General features: G+C 40.6%; 2 protein-coding genes across 5 annotated transcripts; both read right to left on the bottom strand.

Annotated features, from left to right (window-relative positions):
* Nucleotides 1–209: 209 nt before the first annotated feature.
* nfe2l1b (nfe2 like bZIP transcription factor 1b) lies at nt 210–10,222 on the bottom strand. 4 transcript variants are annotated; one of them, XM_028029810.1, is made up of 6 exons: nt 10,040–10,222; nt 6,943–7,731; nt 5,574–5,795; nt 4,963–5,052; nt 4,703–4,861; nt 210–4,212 (listed from the first exon to the last, which is right to left on the bottom strand). In XM_028029810.1, exons 2-6 carry the CDS (start codon nt 7,498–7,500, stop codon nt 2,851–2,853), a joined length of 2,391 nt encoding a protein of 796 aa, XP_027885611.1. In that variant the 5' UTR covers nt 7,501–7,731; nt 10,040–10,222; the 3' UTR covers nt 210–2,850. The 4 variants fall into 4 exon arrangements, with proteins under 4 accessions (XP_027885611.1, XP_027885615.1, XP_027885612.1 ...); XM_028029814.1 differs by having other exon boundaries at nt 4,963–5,013; XM_028029811.1 differs by lacking the exon at nt 10,040–10,222 and adding an exon at nt 9,146–9,997.
* Nucleotides 10,223–11,368: 1,146 nt separating this feature from the next.
* On the bottom strand, nt 11,369–17,891 carry cdk5rap3 (CDK5 regulatory subunit associated protein 3). Its single transcript, XM_028030219.1, has 14 exons — nt 17,734–17,891; nt 17,443–17,488; nt 16,590–16,721; nt 15,700–15,800; nt 15,553–15,601; nt 15,205–15,383; nt 14,967–15,103; nt 14,164–14,308; nt 13,838–13,948; nt 13,123–13,204; nt 12,952–13,040; nt 12,137–12,342; nt 11,675–11,846; nt 11,369–11,496 (listed from the first exon to the last, which is right to left on the bottom strand). The coding sequence occupies exons 1-14, from the start codon at nt 17,737–17,739 to the stop codon at nt 11,431–11,433; spliced, it is 1,521 nt and encodes a 506-aa protein (XP_027886020.1). The 5' UTR covers nt 17,740–17,891; the 3' UTR covers nt 11,369–11,430.
* Nucleotides 17,892–19,512: the final 1,621 nt, after the last annotated feature.

Below are 19,512 nucleotides of genomic sequence, written 5' to 3'. Positions count from 1 at the left end.
TCTGCACGCATCGCCCTCATGCGTGTCCACTGAGTTGGCAATTTCGGGCATATGGTGTATCCAATTATCTATACATCCTTTCCCCTTCAAAATCTTAAATTAGGACTCTCAGTAATAATTCATATTTAAATTGTGGAGCCTCCACAGAACAAAATTGTCATCGGCTGATATGAAAAGCATCTTTCAGTCAAGCATGATCAGTACATGAGTCACAGGTGAAAATAAAAACACTTTATTAATCAATAAAAACAATTCTTGATTGCCAGCAAACATCCGGAAACTGGGAACTACAATCCAGACTCAAAGCAGAGAGTGCGACCGTTATGGAGACATTAGACAAACTACAGAAAAACAAACATGAAAATATTTACAGAACAAGACAGACAAAAAAAAAAAAAGTGCACCAAGTAGTAGCAGTACTTAATAGTTGGTGCTGCACTGGGTTACATTAGAGTGAATGTTAACCAGAGATTCATGCCTTAATATCACATTTAATGAAAGACATTTCTCCTTTTGAACATTTCTTTTTTTTCGGACATCATCTCAGTGTTGCGAGTTTTGCTTACCCTCTTGTAAATATTTTCACCTAACTGCTAGCTGCAGCAATAGGCCCCCCCTTTTTTTTTTCTATTTTCACACAACACGCGCACCGACAGACTTCATTCAAACAGACGAGTAATAGCACTTCTACTTTGAGAACATTCCCTCCCTCCATGTTCTCAAAATCCTTTAAAGTGAAGATCAGGAGTTTTAAATGAAGGCATTAAAAAATTGTAAGTGGCCTCAACACACACCGTCACCGCTCACACTTATCTTTTACCTCACAACGGGACTCGCTCTCCTCAAAAACACTCAAAACGCAGGATCTGTAGGACTAAAGCCAACTACCAGGCTTCACAGCAGTTAAATATTTGCTTCAAGTGCATTTCGGATGTGGAAAATCTGCAAATAAGTTAAAATAAATGGGGCACAGCAAACGATGCCAACTGAGCCTGCTTTGTTTTAATGCTTGAAATGGGACATCCAGGGGAAAAAAATAATAAAAAGTAACGGTGACCAGTCAAATAATATGAAAATGTTCATCAGTAATTCAAGTCAAAACGTTGAAATCACTTCAGTGATTTATTTCAACTGTTTACTTCTGTGAATTTAGACGATTACACCTTACAGCTAATGAAAACCTTCATGTTCAGTTTCTCCAAATTATTTGACTCAATTTGAGCATTTCTCCTGAGCCTAATGAAAACACTTGTGACATGGCTTCTGGGTCAGTCCTAGATATGTGTGTGTGTGTGTGTGTGTGGTGGCTCTCTCACTGTTGACTTCAGCCTTGTGCGGCGTTACCTCTGTATATTGTGCACCATTTTCAATTTCAGTTTTTCCTTCCACTGAACCTTCCATTTATATGCTCGCATACTGCACTGTTCCTTGCTCAGGGTGTCAACACAATGTAACCAATGACTGTGTTGTCCATAACCAGATCCCAACATAAGACTTCTGAATTGCAAAATGTAATTGTTATAAAATATTCAAATTATTTAAGGTTCAGAATTTTTGCTTTCATTTGTTGTAAATCATAATCATCAAAACTAACAGTTAGTAGAAATAAATAGTTGAAATATCTCACTATGTATGTGGAAAATCTATATAATATATGATTGAAATTTAATTACCGGTACTGAAGTAAATGTCCTTTTAAATTCTATAAATGTAATCTGTGACAGCCGAAGTAGGATGAAATGGTACAGTACACTCTGGATCTCCAGACCTATTGCAGCTTGATGTGAAAGGTTTCATCAACACAGACAGTAGGGGGGAGGGAGCCTGACCTATAACCCTGCTTATTCTACACATTATCAACAGTTAATAAGAACCTTCCTAAATGCAGCCCCTGTATTTAAACCTGCAGTGAGGGAAGAGCGACAGAAACGGCAAAATGCATACCAAGCCAAGCCTTTTAAAAGACAAATTACAGTGCTATGTATAATTCATAAGGAACTTGATACATTTTGCAACGCGGTGCGCCTTGTCCCAGAAATATCTCTCGGCTCCTCCTGCAGGACTTCGTGGCCGGCTCTCCAACTCTCAGCCTCGGACTTCTCATCCAATCATCTGACTTCCACAAGTCAAACCCGGCGTTTTAAGGGCCTTCCACGTTTAGGTGCCACCCAGAAATTGACTCAAAAACTAGACTTTGCGGTACACGCCTACAGAGTAAGAATGCAGCGTCTGAGCATTTTGGACTTGTACGGATCAGGTGATCAGGTGCGACCTACAACCTTTGGTTAGTATAGGTGTTAATGGCATTCAAAAACAATGTACTTCCTTTAGCCTTTGGTTTCTTGTCTCACAACTTCAGGTGCTGATCTTTGCCTTAAGATCTACAACTTAAAAGCAATTCCTAAAAGTCTCCAGGGTGGGATGTGAGCTGATAGTCCGTTGAACCCTTTAATCCACAGGTATTCCAACCATGCATGTTAGCTTAGCCCTCCGACATCGGTCCATTCTTCCACCCGACACGCCTCCATCCCTAGTGGTTTGGTGCAAAAGGAACAAGAGCAGCTATTTCTTCTTCTAGTAGCTCAGTTTTTGTCCTTCAAGTCCCTCCCTTTTTCTGGTCTAAATAATGAAACACCGGTTCTCGAGCCAAGAGCTATTCCGCTTCAGAGTTGTTTCTAGGAAAAAACGCAGGAAGAGAATGAAAGAGGAGAAACTAACCCAGGGAGGAGGAGTAAATGCCGTTTCTCTTCAACAGAATCTTCTTAAAGGAAAAAAAAGGCATCTCTCTTGCATCTGCACAAATCTGACTGATTTAGCAAAGTGATAGAATAACCAGCAGTCTCTCTGCGCTCACTTTTTTTTGTCTTTCTGTTTTTTCTCAGGTTTTCTGCTCTGCTGCTGCGTGGCGGCCGCCCCGCTGCGGGGCGCGATCAGCACGCTGCCGTCGGCGCCGTACTGCAGGCAGTACTCGCTGGGGGGAAAGGGCCGGCCCTCCTCGTCCCGCAGCTGACTGAAAACCTCCTGGCACAGGCTCTGCATCTTCTGCTTCAGCTGCCGGATGGAGCGGATGAACTCCATTTTCTCCTTCAGCAGGCGGGCCTTGTCGCGCCGCAGGTCCTGCACGCCCTGCTCCAGGTTGATGATTGTCTCCAGCTTGCGCTTGCGGCAGTTCTGGGCGGCCATCTTGTTCTTGCCGCGCCGACGGATGTCGCGAATGAGGGCGAGCTGGGCCTCGCTCAGGTGGTGCTTGGCCAGCAGCTCGTTGAACTCCTCCACGGGGAGGTTGACGATCTTCTCGTTGGAGAAGGGGATCTTCATGGCGCGGGCGCGGCGCTCGTCGCGACTCGCGTGCTTGTCGAGCAGGTCCTGAGAGGCCTGCAGCTTTTTGTCGCGACTTGTTTTTTTCCCGGCCGACAGGAGGAGGTCCGGGTGCTCTGGGAAGCTGGAGGAGAGCGGCACGTTGTAGGTGTGATTGTGGCTGATGCCGTCCAGCTGAGGGAGGCCGTTGAACTGGGAGAGGTCCTGGAAGCTCATGCGGCAAAGCTTGCTGTACTCTGGCTGGTAGCCGCCCACCGCGCCCTCCTCCGTCTCCACGGCGGCCGCCTCGGAGTCGGTGCTGTATCCCACGGCGCCCTCCTCGGAGAAGTTGGCGGAGGTGGAGGAAGAAGAAGCCGCGGAAGAGCAGGAGGTCTCCGAGCTGCTCGGCGAGGCCGGGCTGCGGCTGGAGTCCAGTGAGAGGCCGGAGTCCGAGTCGAGCTCTTCCTCCAGCTGAGACGCCTGAGCCTGGCTGAAGCCCTCCTCCATGGCCAGGTCCAGCAGGCTGATTTCATCCAGCATGGACTCCTCCAGGAGGGTGGTGAAGGGGTCCGGCAGGTTCGGCGTGGAAGTGACGTTGTTGCTGGAGCTGTTGATGGGCGGCAGGAAGACCCCCGTCAGGTTGGTTGCTCCGAACGTAGAGTTGATGTTGGTGGAGTTGCCGGAGGAGAGCCTGAGCATGCTGGTCCGAGGCGTGACGCTGACCGAGTCCAGCTGGGGGCGGAAGATCTGCGGGAAGTCCTGGCTGCAGCTGGGCAGGGAGGCCTGGTGGAGGCTGACGTCCTGGTTGATGGGTGTGGGATTCTCAGAGAGTCCGAAGGTCCCGGCAGCTGTCGGTTCCGCCGTGTCGTTGCTGGCGTTCCCGCTGTTGGAGGCGCTGTTGTTGACGTCCATCGCCTTCAGACACAAACAACAGAAAAGTGTACATCCAAATTTTTGGCCAATTGGAACCAAGTAATACAGTTGAAGGCACTTAGAGGGCCAATTTTGTTTAAGTAAAAACTTTAAAATAAATTCACCGTACATTTTTGATTTTATCAGCTAACTAATAAATTTTTAACAAATGACTGAAATTTTTGAGTTAAAGCTGTTGGGTGTTTGTGGTTCAACTCAAGATAAATGCAGAACGTGTTTAAGAAATGAGAAATATTTCTCACCAACATTGTGACAATGACAAAGTTAGAAAGTAAAATATACATGTATATATTGTTTTAAAAATGTCTCAAGTATAATTTATACAACCCAATGTATAGGCAAAATGTGTAGTGTATTTTTTTTATTTCTAGTAATAATAAGCAAGACCCTTTTTAACCCGTCATTACAGCATTGATTTTTAATCAGAGACACTAAATCTCATGGGTCCTAAAAGCAGCCAAACACAGCCTACCTGCAGCTCCATGATGGCCATGATGTCCTGCCATTGCTGCTCCAGGTCTAACTGCGGCTCTGCTGTGGGCATCTGTGGAGCCAGAGTGAGGCCCTGGGAGGTGGAGGGAACTTCTTCATTGGAAATGGATACTTCCTGGTTACCGACCGGGACAGGAAACTAATCAAAGCGTGGGTGGACAATAATAGAAAAATATACATTTGACGTTACAGGGAGTGCGTCACAGAACTTCAAATCAGCTGCAGACGTTACATCGTTACCTCAGCTTCTTCTCCAAAAGGAAACGTGGCCTCCAACAGCCTCAAGCACTCCTGTAGTGACAGTGAAGTCTGTGAGCCAAGAACTGGCAGCTAACAACAATAAAACACAGACAGGTGTGCTACGTTAGTGCTTCTGCACCCTTAGGTTTAAAAAAACGTCCCTCTCATAACTGCCCCCTTTTGGAAAGAAAAGAAGTAAATTACAAATTATTCAAAATAAATCCTGTTATACATTTAGTTTCAAAATTTTTGATACGCTGATCTGTGGGGGCGTGTCACTTTTAAGATGCTTGACACCACAAACAATAACTTTGGTCCAAATCCAGATCGGTTTTTCACAACCAGAGAGCAAGTTTAGAATCACAGTAGACGTGACAAAATATGACTAGGAGTACAAAAATTTCTGCAGTATCTGATACAGAACTCCACCAAATATTCAGAAATGAACGGCAATTGTCAGTCACCAAAGATTGAAAAAAAGAAAACAACTAATTTTGCAAGAACCTCTTTAAAAATGGTTCCACATTTACTAAAAACTCGCACTCAACCAACAAATAAATATCCTGTCCGTCAATGCTTTACTCTTTTTTTGTTATTGTGTCTTAACTTACCTGCTCAGGAATGCTCTCTCCAGTCTCTCCATCCACCGGCTGGGACCCCTGTAAGTTTATCCCATTTCTCCAGCTCTCTTGTTCATCATTGACATCTTTGCTGTCCTGTGGGTTGGGCTTCTCCTCCTCTGTGTCCTTCTGACGGTTGCTGTAGCTGAACACTTCTCTTCCTGCTCCAAGGTCGATGTCCTGTCGCCATAGGATGTCAATCAAGTCAATGTCCTAAAACAGAAACAAAGAAAACTCTAAAAACTGTTCTGCACACCAGTGAAACTATGATCAGAGGATTTGAACAGATTTTGGTTGTGCCACTATTTTCATTATTAGATCAAGCTGTAAATGACCTACTTTTGCATTTTATTTTTTCACATAAAATGTGTTTTTCAGTGCTGAAGAGTTCTTTAAAGGGCAGGTCATGTAACACAAATCAGATGGTTCAACCATGATATAAACACTTTGACACGGTGGTGATTCTTGTGATCCTGTAAAGAATAAACAGAAATCTTCAGCTACACTAAAACATGAATGTTTTACTGTATCACTGTGTTTCAATGGGGAACAAAAACAATGAAGCACAGTGTGTACAAGTGAGACAAGTAAATAAATTTAAAAAAGCAGTAAATTTAAAGATTTAAAGCTTAATTAACTGGACTGAAAGCTAAAGGATGCAAACGCCACCAGCAGCTGAATGCGACTTAACTGGTTTGACTTGAAATAGATAAAAATAAAAACAGCCAGGAAATGGGGAAGGTGGAAGAAAAACTGATGTTACATATCACTTTATATTTTTAGTTTTTTTTTTTTTTTAATCACAAAAGATGCAACATTTTATAAACCAAAACTGACAAAAATAAACAAACAAGCTACTTTCTAAGTTTTTAAAATTGTTATCATCCTGTACTTACAGGCACAACTCAAAAGCTAAAATATAAAAATGGATATTTATTTTAGTTCATCAATATATAGCATCAATACCAAATGATCTTTTTCAATATAGCTTATTTACCAAATGTAATGGTTATCTCTCACAACGAATGAAAACCCAGAATTGTGTTTCTCAAAAAATGTGTGTATTATATCAGACCAAATCACAGGGAAGAGCGTTGAACTGAATATGGTTCAGCAGACTGTCACTGACACGATTCACAAAGAAGAGTTAGCTACAAGTACATAAATGGAAAATGTAGTGGAAGGAAGACATGAAGTAGGAAATGATGAACAAGAATCCAGACATTTTGGAAATCAAGGTTCCAGAGTGTGAAGGAAGAAGGGAGAGCTACAGAATGTTGACTGATGTCCAGTGTTAAATTAAAAATTAAAAGACATCCTCTTGAGTCTAACTCTAAAACCTGTAACCATGGTGTTCTACCTCTTTGGTGAGGTCGTCATTGCCGCCTCCGCTGCCCTGCTCCTGGTTTCCCTCTGGGGCCACGGCTCCCAGGCTGCTGTCCGCTGCGTTCAGGTCGTATGTGGATTCAGGCGCTCCGCCTCCTCCCCTCATGGCCGGGGTAGCGTCAATGTTGTTAATGTCCTCTAGGCCGGCCCCATTGTCCAGGGTTATGCCGGGGCTGGACCGACCGCCTGCGGACACCACCGTCTCAGAATCGCGATGCACTAGCCAGGTGTTGAGCTCGGAACTGGGCACGGAGAGGCGATCCAGCTGGCGCACCTCGTTCAGCAGCCGCCGGGTCGTGAAGAACTGGTCCAGGTCCACACTCTTTGGATGGATCCCATAGCCGTCCAGCGTGTTGCGCAGGTTGTGGAACTGGGTCTGTGTGTAGGCTGAGCTGGGCCCCAGGATGATCTCTCTTAACGGGGGCAACTGATTGCTTAGATACGTGTCGACGTCCACCCGCACCCCAATGAGACTCAGAAGGATGGTGAACTGAATCAGGCCCTCTGTGAAGTACTTTTTCAGGTAAAGCATTTCTTTACAAAGGAACAAAAAAATGAAAGTAAAAAAGTAAAACAAAAACGGGGGCGACTTCTTGTAATCAATAACTCTCTGCTAAAACTAAGGGATGAAAACTGATACAAGAACATAAAAGTGGTTGAAGAAGGCAAAGCGTCTGAGAGTTAATTTAAAAGGGTTCAGGTTCCAAGATAAGGTTTCCACTTCTCAGAAGAGTTTCTTCAAAGTGTTATCATCTCCCCATTCCTGCCAAATAGAAGAGATTACATTTTATTTTTACAATTACACTTGTAATTTAAATTTGAGGCCTACGTAATAAACAAAAAAACAAAGGTTAACTTAAAAAAAATTATATCCACTTTAGTTAACATAAGAAGAAGGTTTTCATTTCACCACCCATTCAAATTACAAAAAGGTCTCTGAGGCAGAAACTCAACGGTATCAGAGGGAAGGTTGAATGTCTGAGAGGTTTGATTAAGTCATAGCATAAAATTCTTCAGTCAGAACTACCCCAAAATTAATAAATCAAGGCCACTCAAGCAATTCTCCATTAATAACGTGGATAGGAGAAGCAATAAACGAACAAACAATTCAAGACAAAAATAAATATGAATTATAATCTAATATGTACAACGTAGATGTATTTAGGACTTTTTAAAAGAGTTTATGTCACTTATCAACATGTCTGCAGCTGCTGTTTGTGCTTCAATCACCTACCTGGTGATCACTGAACAGGTTGTGCCATCTCCCTCAAACAAAAATTGTATTTGCTATTTGAATTTTCAAGAATTTTGGATAATAACCTTAAGGAATCCTATCTAGAATACTATTCACATCTCCTAACATTTTATTCCTTTTGTCTTCATTAGTAAAATTAGAATACATATATATATATGTATATATATATATATCACACTATCCTTACTTCCTTGGTGACAAATACTGGATTCACTTAAAAAAAAAAGTGATTTGTCCTTCATATAAAAGTGTTTTTGCCTATACGTTAGAAGACTTATTTCCTTTCGCTAACCAGTGACATTAGTTGAGTTACAGACACTAAAGTCATGTAATGTGGCTGGTGGTTTGTTCAAACTAAAACTAAAAGCCTTGTAGTTTTGTCACAGCATAAAACAATTATAGCATTCCAGATCTACTGCAATCAAGTTAAAGACGAAGAAATAAAAAATGCAAGGACAAGAATATGGAAGTAGTAATGGATGAATTAACATACAAATTTACCAGATGAATTTAATGTCACTCTTATTATGGAAAATCTAGACTACAAATTTTTAAGGAGGAATATTTACGCCAAAAATCAACTGATTTGCTTAAGAAAAAGGTAATTTCAAAAATAACTAACGTGCCAATATTTAGGCATTGTGGTACTCTGTAAAAATACACTCAAATTTCTCTATTGTGAAAACTCCAATCTGAGGAAATTAAAGCATTTCTCAATACCATAAAACAAAACCAATGTAGGAGCAAAAAACATGAACAGTAATTTAAGACATAACTATATGCTGAAAAATCTAGACATATTAAAGACTTTTTAAGGCCTAAATGGTAGATCTCTACATAAGACTTGTTAACGTTTTGATTCCTTGTTGCATCAGTCCACACACTCCAATCACTCAGCTTTCAAACACTTAAGACTTCTTACCTATCCACACTTGCATTAAACACATTATAGGAGAAGAAAGAAAGAGCAGGACTTGCTAACCACTTCATCCTAAGAGAACAGGAGGACTGATGTCGGATCGCACCACGCTGTTGATCTTCATTTTAAGACATTCGGCAGAGAAGACAAGATGAACACAGATATTCAGGCATCACCCCACCCTTGACAGGACAACTACTTCTTCTGGCTGCTGCTGAAGGTGAACGAGGGAGTCCAGATAGCTAGCTCGACTTGCTCTGACACCCACCAACGGCGACGCTGGGTGGCCGGCCGGGTCCCTCCCTCCTCCTCCTCCTCCTCCAGCACAGCTGCGCCTATCTTTGTCCTTCCAGCTGGTGGCTACCCACTGATTCACGACCGGCCACCGCTAACACACGTCTATAACCTCCTTCTGACGCTACATAAAGTAACCGTTTTAAAACCTTTCGCTGCTTTACTCCAATTTCTCTTTCGCCAGAAAGTGGCAGGTGCCTCTGCTAATATTTACTTTCTCCCTAGCTAGTGTCAAACAATCTCCCTAGCAACAAGTGGGGAAAATATGAGTGACATGACAGTTCAGCCATTCAACGGCCTCAACTACTGTGATGTAACATGACTCCAGCGAGTCCAGACCAATAAGAATACGTCGTAGGCGGGGTTTAATGAACGACGCGACAGTGGTACGGGAAGTCAAAAACTACACTGTTAGCCTTATAAGCTAGTTTACAGCAAACTAATTTTAAAATGAATAGATACTGAAAACAAATTACACCCGGCTTCTGATACACAAATACTATTGTAATTATGTGTCGCTGCATTATGTTGTGTCGTGAAACAATGAAGCCCATGTATCGGTCAACGTGATAATTCGTTAAAACCGTTAAATTGTATACTTACGCATGAAGATTTTGTAACCGTGTCTTCATGCCCACATGTCGACTAACACACCAGATCAGTGATTTAATCCGCTAGTCACTAAAAGTTCTGCTGAGCTGCTATCCTTACTGAATGGCCCACCATGACTTGCAAAATCACTTGCTACCGCTGCTAGCCTAGCCCAAAACACGCGTACACACGGAGCATGCGTAGAACATTCTAGAGGTAAGCTTTCATCAGCTGACGGAAATTCCCCCCCACCCCCAGTGTTATCAAAGTCTGGTTTAGTTTATATAAGAACTATTAAACAACTAAATATAACCTCGTTCGTGTAACTATGATATCATAATATAATTTTTTTTTTTAATTAAACCGGTTAAAAATCTTAAGTTAATTTTTTTGAAAGGTTCAAGGTTTTTTTTTTAAGCGTCCACTCTTGGTCAACATGCATTTGTATATATATATATATATAAAAAACCCTTTTACAAAGCAATAGTGAAAGTGAAAGCTACAAAACAATGTCACGTTTTCAGTAAACGTTAAAAATAACCGTAGACGTTTACTGTATCACTCATAAGTAGTTGATACAGTAAACATAGTTGATACTAGTTAATATTTCCCATGTTTGTTCCAATTAATTTAGAGGAACATGGCTTGCTGTTGATGTAAAACCCCAAATCCTTTCATTGTTTATACTTGCAGGGTCAGGGTATTCCCACAGTCATTTGGGTGTGTTGTTGCGCAGGTGAGACAGGTGAGAGGCTGGATTGTCCTGGATAGAGCGCCAGGCTATTAAAATGCTTAAGCGAATATCAGAAACCAAGTAACCTAATGGGCACATTAAAGTACTATGGCAGGAAGCTGGAGGCCCTGAAGGGAACTCATGAATGCATGGAGAGAACATGCAAAAATATCCAAAGCCAGAATATTAGCCTGACTGTCTTCATCATGGGAACATGAGTGTGTATAGGGTAGGCCATAAAAGGTAATCACAAAAGAAGCTGGCTGGTCACAAATGGAAAGTTCTATGGAAGGAATGTATAAATAAAAAAATATATCAATTTATGTGGAAAAAATGATTGATTTTCACATTCGGCAGCAAATTAGTGAAAGAAAATAAACTTTTGTATGATATTTATTTACTAAGATGTGCCCAGCCATCCCTTCTTTAACTGAGAATACCGTAGCTGTCTGTAACACCACTTAATATCACACTGCATCCAAGCTGCTCTACTGCTTCCACTAAAAATCTTGGTTACAATAACAGAAAAAAAATCTATAGTCATGTGTTTATTTATTTAAGCAATGCTTTAATTGTTTTGACAATTTACAAAATACAAAACCACAAAGTTTAAATTAAAAATTCTTTATTTCTCTTTGCAGATCAGAACATAATACAGCTGCAGGGTTCACTAAATATTCACCCCCATAAGGTTGACTGGTCTGTTGTGGTATCTCTTTGAAATGTCAGCTTCAATCTGCAGAAACAAATAACCAACATATTACAGAGAAGCTTGAAGGTGTATTCATTTTACTGCAGTTTACCGTTTATCTCATTCATTTACTTGAACAAGGATCTATGCCTTTTTGTGGCCTCCCCACTGGGAAAGCACCGACACCCTGTGAACATAAATAAATGGGAAAGTAATCTCATACCAGTTTCTGGAGTTCCCGGGTGCGTCCTGCCAGCAGGTCAACACAAGGCTCCAGTCTAGACTGCTCCTGAAGGGCTTCCTCTCTCCGCTCAACCATCGTGACAGCTTTCAGCACCAGGATGTCTGCCTGCTTCAGCTTCTGCCTCAGCATTTCTGACACACGCTCAACATACCTGAACACGTTAAACAAAAAACACAAGGAAATAAATGTTACGAACCAGAGATACAGCATGAGCTTTTGTTTCAGTTTTTACAACGGTCACAATTTGCAGCTGTTGATCCGCTGACTTCATTTTAGTTTAGTCATACCAGCAGCTCAAGTGAAATCATGTTAAAAGAAGGCTGTAAGAGAGCTTCAATCAGCCAGAGCTCAAATTTAGGCAAACCTCACTTGTTTGGCTCTCTTCAGTTATCTGGAAGCCAAAAAAGCCCCCAAAAACCTTTCTGATGTTGATCATCTTACCTCGGTGAGGCCTGGATCATGAACAGGTGCTGCATGCGGAGCGAGGTGAGCCGGCCCAGAAGGTCCTGCACCTGGGATAGCAGTTCTTGGATGTGTTCTCGGGTTTGGCTCTGAATGATAGAAGGAGCCAGCTGAAACTGACTCATGGCCACCACGTCGCCCTCCTCCCCCATCTCGGTGACCCGCTGGGTGAGGAACGCCTCGAGCTGCACCAGCACACAAAACCAGAGCAAAACCCAGTAAAATACTAAATAAAAAGAATCATCAGGGAGAAAACATCGATGATTCGCCTTGAGATTAGACTTGCGCACTGTAAACGTATCCTTACACTTTGAACTTTTTCTAAATATTTTCAAAATACCTTTATTAGGATCTTATGTCATCGACCCACTTAGAATAAGCACTATGTATCATTGTGCAATAAAGATAATCAATTTATAGTAGAGCATAATTTTGAAGTCAATTAAAGTGATTGTTTTAATATTTCTACATTTGACAAATAAAAATTTGGAAAGTGTGGAGTGTAACCTACATTTGTATACAGGCCCTTTTATTCTGAAACTCCCAACATCAGTTATGAACATTTCTACTTAATGACAGTTTTAAACTTTGTGATGCATGAATACTTTTTGAATCTTATTAGAAAAACTAAACTCAGCCAAAGTCCATCTTTTAAAAGCTGAAGAATCACTGATTAAAAAGACTTTTAAAGACGACAAAGAAGACTGGCGGTTTGGATTTAAAACATGAAGCACTGACATTTTCAGCAAGCTCATTCATTTGATTTAGATGTGGACCACAGAATATTGTTTTACCTCCATGAGCTCATCAATGAACTGGCTGCGTGACTGGGAGTTTTCCAGTATGCTCAGAGCATCGTCACCCCTCGCCACGCCCTCAGGACCTGAAGGAAAACACATCGGTTTTCAGGTTCTTGCGACTTGTTTCCTGGATTCATCATGATCATCATTTAGGAATAAACTTACAGTCTGTGCCTGTGTCAACAATTTCTATTTCAACTGGAGCTGGTTCGCTGTCACCCCAGTCGATGCCGCCTGCACCACTTTTCTGATGAAGCAGACCAGAACAATCACTGACATGTTCACATGTATTGAAAAGCTTAATCTGTCTTCATTAAATGCCAAACAACCGGGATCTCTTTAATTTCTAAAGAAAGATAATAAAATGATTTTTATTGGCTACTGTTCCTCATGTTTCAGACAGAATAAGTCATTTTCTCTGGCCCAGCTGCATACTAGCGAAGGGTTAACACCAGACATTTGGTGCTAGTGCCAGGATTGTGTCAGTGGAAACCGAACCGGTGCCTAGTCAGTGCTAGCAGCTGTAAAGCATTGGAACAGGTTTTGTGGAAAAGGTCCCTCTGTTCCAAGGATTTTCTACAAAACCATGTAGACAAAGTAAAATAATCAACAACAAAAAAGTGTTCTACAAATCTAAGCAGCACAAGTGACAGTATTTCTGGTACTCATAAAAATAATAAACTCCTTCACATGGTATTGATTCTTCCCATCAATAACAAAAACCTGTCACAGTGAGATCGTATAGCTGCAATGAAGGATGAATTAGTGTTTTTACAAAGTGTGGACAGTTCTGTTATTGTACACATGATAACTCAGCATAGCCTGCAGAGTAATCATGTGCTAAACCTAAAATTACTCAGCTTATGTTTGTTTGTCTAACCTCGGATGTCGGCTCCAGAGAGATTCCCCAATCGATTCCTTCCTCCACTGTGATGCCGGCGGTCACGCCCAGATCATCTGACGGTTTATTACCAAAATCTCCCCAATCAATCTGAAGCAGTTATTAATATAATAGGTTAATGACGGGACGCTACAATATAAACATGCAAAAGTAACATTTTATCTTAGTTTGGACCAGAAAGAAAAAGTAATTCACTCAACTATGAAAGGGAAAAATAAAAAATCCCTAAGACAAAAATAGCTAATACTGTGATAATGTTAGATAAAACATACGTGACGCTATAAAATGATATTGATAAAACCAACCGTGTCCTCTGTCGCTGCATCAGGAGGGGCTTCCTCCACCGCCGGCCGTTCAACAAGGCTGGGGACTTTCCCCGTCCTCCACTCATAAAACGTCACGTTCCCCGCTTTCTGGCTGAACGTCAGCATGGGCAGGACCGGTTTGGACCTTCGAGCAACAACATGCGAGCTCATAAATCTAAAGTTAAAAAGCATCTGCATGGTTAATTCACCTGAACACAGCGCATATTTACTTGGATCTAACGGAAAGCTTGGTGGTGTAGTTAAAGAGTGAAGTTTCCCACAGAGAGTCCAGTCTCTTCACTGATTAAATCAAGAAGAGCAGGCCACAGGAAATCTTTTTAAACATTTGGAACAGAGCTTTGGAATTATTATATCGATCAAGTGTGTAAACTTCTGTGCCCAGTGTGCTCATGGATTGTGCTGTGCAAAGGTTTTTAGCCAACCCCACATTTCTTTTAGAATTTAGCTTTTAAAAAGTCATCAGCAAGACTTTCTTGTCTTCATCACAAACTTGATTTCCTAAGTACTCAAGGCTGATTGAACAGAACATTTGGGACAAAATAAAAAGAATCTGAAGGATGTTCAAGAATAAAAGTGTGAGAAACAGCAAGCAGAATATCCAAAGACAAACTCTGACAATCTTCAGAAAATCTGAATAATTATTGATTAAGGCTATTTTATAGGTAGTCTGCTTATAAGGAAAAAAAGCAAACAAAAAAAGCTCCCCCAAAACCCAAAGAGATGACTCAAGATTTTTGCACAAAATGAGTTGTAAACTAATTGCATCTCGATGGTAAACTCACCAATCACACACAAAGTTTGTGAATGCAGCATAAAGCTGGATTTGCTCCTCTAACTTTGCTGCATCCTTCCCAACTTCCTCCAGGACGGCAGGCAAGTCTTTCACTAGAGCCTGAAGCTCTCGCTGAACATTTTCCCCCTGACAGAAAAGACACATAACATTTTTTATTAATATCATAATAGTTATAACACGCGTTAGCACTGAATTAATATATGAGCATCATTCATCCTTGCACTCACAGTAATACCATACTGCTTGCAGGCAGCATAGTAGCGTTCCCTCAGTTCGGCTGCTGAGCTCTGACACTCCACCTCCCGCCTGCTGAGCTCCTGCTGCAGCTGCTTAGCTTTGGCAATCTGCTTCCTCAGAGCTGGCCCTTCGTAGCTCACGTTTCGGAACAGCAAGCTGGCCACCTCCGCTGGAACATGCAGCACAGGTTTTAGAAATCAGCAAAGCCACTGGTGCATCTTTAAAGCTTTTTCATCTCCATACAGCTCAATATATTCACTTAAAACTGTCTACCAGTTTCAAACTTAGCACAACGTCTGCACTAAAGGCAACAGATTTTACTTTCGAAATGCACTCACCTAAATAAACATTATCTGCTTCATAGAGCGACACAATCTCCTGCCAGTCCTGTAAGCCAAACCGACCAAAGTTTTAATTTTTCTGACAAATATCACTATTCAATAAAGCAAAGGTTTGACAGCGGCAGATCATTTGAATCGCTTTACCTTCATTCTCTGAGAAGAATATCTGCCAAAGATGTTCTTTGATGAAGCCTCAGTTCCCTTTAGTATCTCCACTATTCTCAAACAGTGAAAGTAGTGGATGTCTGTTTGTGGAAACACATAAAAAAGGAATAGGGATTTATTAGGGACGTACAAAAACAGGCAAAGAGATAGCTTTCATGCTTTATGGTAGGAGCTCTTAAATCTATGCCTTCTGTTTGAGTATTTAAAGGGTAAATATCACAATTTAGAGTCATAAAACCTTTGAATATTGAAATGATGAGATATTGAAAAATTATAATCTGCCTTTCCATATTTTTCAAAGACAATAACAAATGTGAATATCTCCTTTGACAACAGAAGCTTATGTAGCCGCACCTCTCATGAAGTGAACACCATATATGGATGACTTGTTGTGAGAAAATTACAGAGAGAGCTATTAAATTTAAGTGTTGTGACAGCTGGTACTTTTTGAAGTTACAATAGCGTCATGTAAAAGACTAATTGATAATATAGAGAAAAATAAGATTTGTCAAATTACAGTATGACTTCCTAATACAAAGTAGGTAAATATGATGATGGTTTTTGAGAAGAATGTGCTAAGGGATGCCTGTGTAAAAATTCTGCTTAGAAGTGCAGCAGAAATTACAATCTCCATCTAACTGCAGCCAGAATTTAAGTGTTTCAAATTAGCTGTTGTTGAAAGCAGTTATGCTTGGCTTCTCCAAGCCAAGAAATGTTTTTTACTCAACTTCCTCCTCCTCACTTCCTAAATTACAATATAAATCTGGCACTGTAATTTTTTGTCTGAAAGAAAGTTGCTTTACAGCAACTGCATGTCATTGGTGACAGAGGGAAAAGTGAAAATCTGGAGGCATCCATGAGAAACCTACAGGATCCAGAGAGAAGCTGCTTGATCTCCTCGTTTTCGGGCATGTCCTGAATGGCAGTGTTGATCTTTTCTCTGACTGTTTTCACTGTACTCTGCCACTTTATGTTGCAGTGACGCCGATCCACAAGCCAGTCTGAAAACACAAATATTTAAAATGATTTAAGTCAAAGAATCTAGCGTCATATGAGTCACATATAGAAGTTATAGCTAAACGGCATATTTACAGCTGGATTTACTCTTGCAACAAAATACACATGAATCAGCACTTGTTGACAGTCCTTGCATTCAAACCTCCAAATCCACACTTTTTAAAAATATTTCAAAGTTGTTTTGAAGGGGAAAAAATAAACTCTGAAAATATTTTGAGACTTTAAAGTGACTCGTTTTCAGTTCAGTCCTACGGCGACATGAGGTATAAAGTCTCATAAAAAACTTGTAATGCGAAAGCATCAATCAACTTTGAATGATGAGGTTTGCAAACTTCCAAAACTGGTGGAATGGTTGGGTTTAGGACTTTGGGATGGATGGATAGATTGAGATCAATGTTGCACATACAGACGCATGAATAATTACAATTACAGTACAAAAGGATACTGAATACAGCATGAAAATGTGGTCTTTTCAAACTTATTTAGACCTGGAAAATTCTAATTGTTCTTATACTGAAAAGGAACAATTTGAACTACAAAACATGAACCTTCAGGTTCTGGACTGAAGTTAGACGAAAAAGCAGCCAAATTAAAAAAATGTCAGAACTTAAGAAAGTCTCATAAAGTACTTGGAGTACACTTTGAAAGTATAAAGAAAATAGTAATAAGTGACTTCCACAGAGTGCTGTCCGTGGAACGTCTCACCTAACAGCTTGCTGGTCTGTATGTCGATGGGGAGATTCTGGATATTCTGGTGGAAAGAAGAATAAAACAAAAACAACCGAAACATCAGTACTTTTTACCTTTTCATTGTTATCTCTGCAGCCGGACTGATAAGCAAAATGTAAAGAACAATGTAGCATAAATCTTCAGGAAAAGGTTAAGATTCTTTCAGTTAATCCCTGGACTTTGGATGTATTATAACTAGCTGACGTGTTAGCTATCAGGCTACTATTAAGAGCCGACTCTGAGAAAGTGCTTTTTTTTTTAGCTCACCTCCATTGTTTCTCCGATTGTTCAAAACGAAAACTCTTCTAGAATGTCACCATTTCATGCGGTTTAAGAATTAATATCTGGATTTTTTACGAAACTCAACAGGATTTCAGTGTTGATGTGACACGTTAGGAGAAGCTTCACTAATCAGAGACGGCGACGTTTGTTAGCCCACAAAAATTAACCAATGACGTTGAAGTATACTGACGGCCGCAGCTGATAGGTGGATTTATTGAAACCGCGTGACTGCAATACTTAAAGACTAGCACTAGATGGAGACAAATATCTGTTTAATTAAAAATAAACGCTTTATAATAAAATTAATCAGCTGCTTTGTTGGTCTAAATGTTTCAGATGGCCTAATTCTGCTGCTTTGGGGGGAAAAAAATCCACAGTCTGTATCTCGGACATTATGATTTAGTTATCTCATTTATGAGATTTATGTTATTTTTTATCAGTGGCAGAGATAGGCTTACATTGGCTTTCGTTAGTGCTTAACTTTAAATAACATGAAGGTCAGGTAGTTTTTAAAGTTTTACATTCGTACATCATCATGTGTACACAAGCCACTTCATAGAAAAAAAATGAAATTAAAAATCCCAAGCAACCCCTCCCCCAATTCAAGAAAAATAGATTAGAAGCAAAGTCACTGACAGATATCAGTTTGGACATCAGTTTGGAAAGGGTTACAGAGACATTACTAAGACTTTGGGACTCTGGTTAATCACAGTGAGAGCTGTTAACCAGAAATGGAGAAAACAAGCAGCAGTGGCAAACCTTCCCAGAAGAGTCTGGCTTACAAAATTATTCCAAGCACACATCAACAAGAACAGGTCCAGCAGGTCACAAAATAACCCATAATAAGATCTACAGCCCAGAAGGTCTCTCTTGCCTTAGTTAAGGTCAGAGGTCAATATGCAGCAATAAGTAAGAGACAGAACACAAGTGTTCCAAGGTGAAAACCACGGCTGACCAAAAACAACGTAGACATGTTTCTCATGTACACGTTTTTTATTCTGTTAACTAATTAGAGCAAAGCAGAATCAATTGGAAGATGTCCATCCTATTATATCTGGTAAAAAAAAAAAAAAACATTTCAGAAGAACAGCCTGTCATGAGACTTAAATATGTAAAAAAATAACTTTTTTATATAGGACCAGGCTGTGGCAGTTTTTGATATGGGCTACATGGGCAGTTGCTCATGGTGGTATTAGAAAGAGGTGTGGTGCCCAAGAAGTAGATATTATATCTTATTTATCAAGATGAACCCTTAACTACTTTACTAATATTTGTATCCCTGCGGACTGATATAAGTTTCCCTTGCCTGCTACTGATTTCTGGGAGATTACTCAGTAATTGTTTTCTGATAATTCCTTGCATTTTCTTTGGCAGGTGGTGGCAGAAAAAAGGGCTTGCCCAGGGGACCACTCCTGTGAGACCCACTAGTGGGAACAGGGTGGTTTGAATAGTGGTTTTTTTGCCTCCTCGGTAAATACAATTGTTATTTTAAAACTCAGGACCGGTAATTTTGTTTTGTATTTATTCAGGTCATCTTTGTGTCATATCAAGATTTGTTTCATGATCTAAAACATCTAAGTATGAAACAAAAATGAGACACTCTGACATACATTTTTGTGTTAGCTAATTCAGATGATTAACATGAATCGCTGCAGGTGTCTTTTGAAGTCAGGCAGTTGTGAAAAGATAATGTTTGACTCTGAGCCATGTGGCCTAATTTCAGCTCATTTGAATGGTCACCAAGACATCCACTCACTGTGATTT

This window comes from Xiphophorus couchianus, chromosome 10, assembly GCF_001444195.1.
Source record: "Xiphophorus couchianus chromosome 10, X_couchianus-1.0, whole genome shotgun sequence".
Taxonomy (NCBI): domain Eukaryota; kingdom Metazoa; phylum Chordata; class Actinopteri; order Cyprinodontiformes; family Poeciliidae; genus Xiphophorus; species Xiphophorus couchianus.
Note: the sequence above shows the minus strand (reverse complement) of the source record. Positions and strands in the feature narration are given on the sequence as shown.

Excerpts from the sequence above, each read along its gene's own strand:
- nfe2l1b (XM_028029810.1), bottom strand. The coding sequence starts at position 7,500 with ATGCTTTACCTGAAAAAGTACTTCACAGAGGGCCTGATTCAGTTCACC. Across the intron at positions 5,796-6,942 it reads ATGACGACCTCACCAAAGAG|GACATTGACTTGATTGACAT; the intron begins GTAGAACACCAT and ends TTTCTGTTTTAG. Across the intron at positions 5,053-5,573 it reads GAGAGAGCATTCCTGAGCAG|CTGCCAGTTCTTGGCTCACA; the intron begins GTAAGTTAAGAC and ends TATTGTTGTTAG.
- cdk5rap3 (XM_028030219.1), bottom strand. Across the intron at positions 15,384-15,552 it reads AGCAGATAATGTTTATTTAG|CGGAGGTGGCCAGCTTGCTG; the intron begins GTGAGTGCATTT and ends TGCATGTTCCAG. Across the intron at positions 15,104-15,204 it reads GCAAGCAGTATGGTATTACT|GGGGAAAATGTTCAGCGAGA; the intron begins GTGAGTGCAAGG and ends CTTTTCTGTCAG.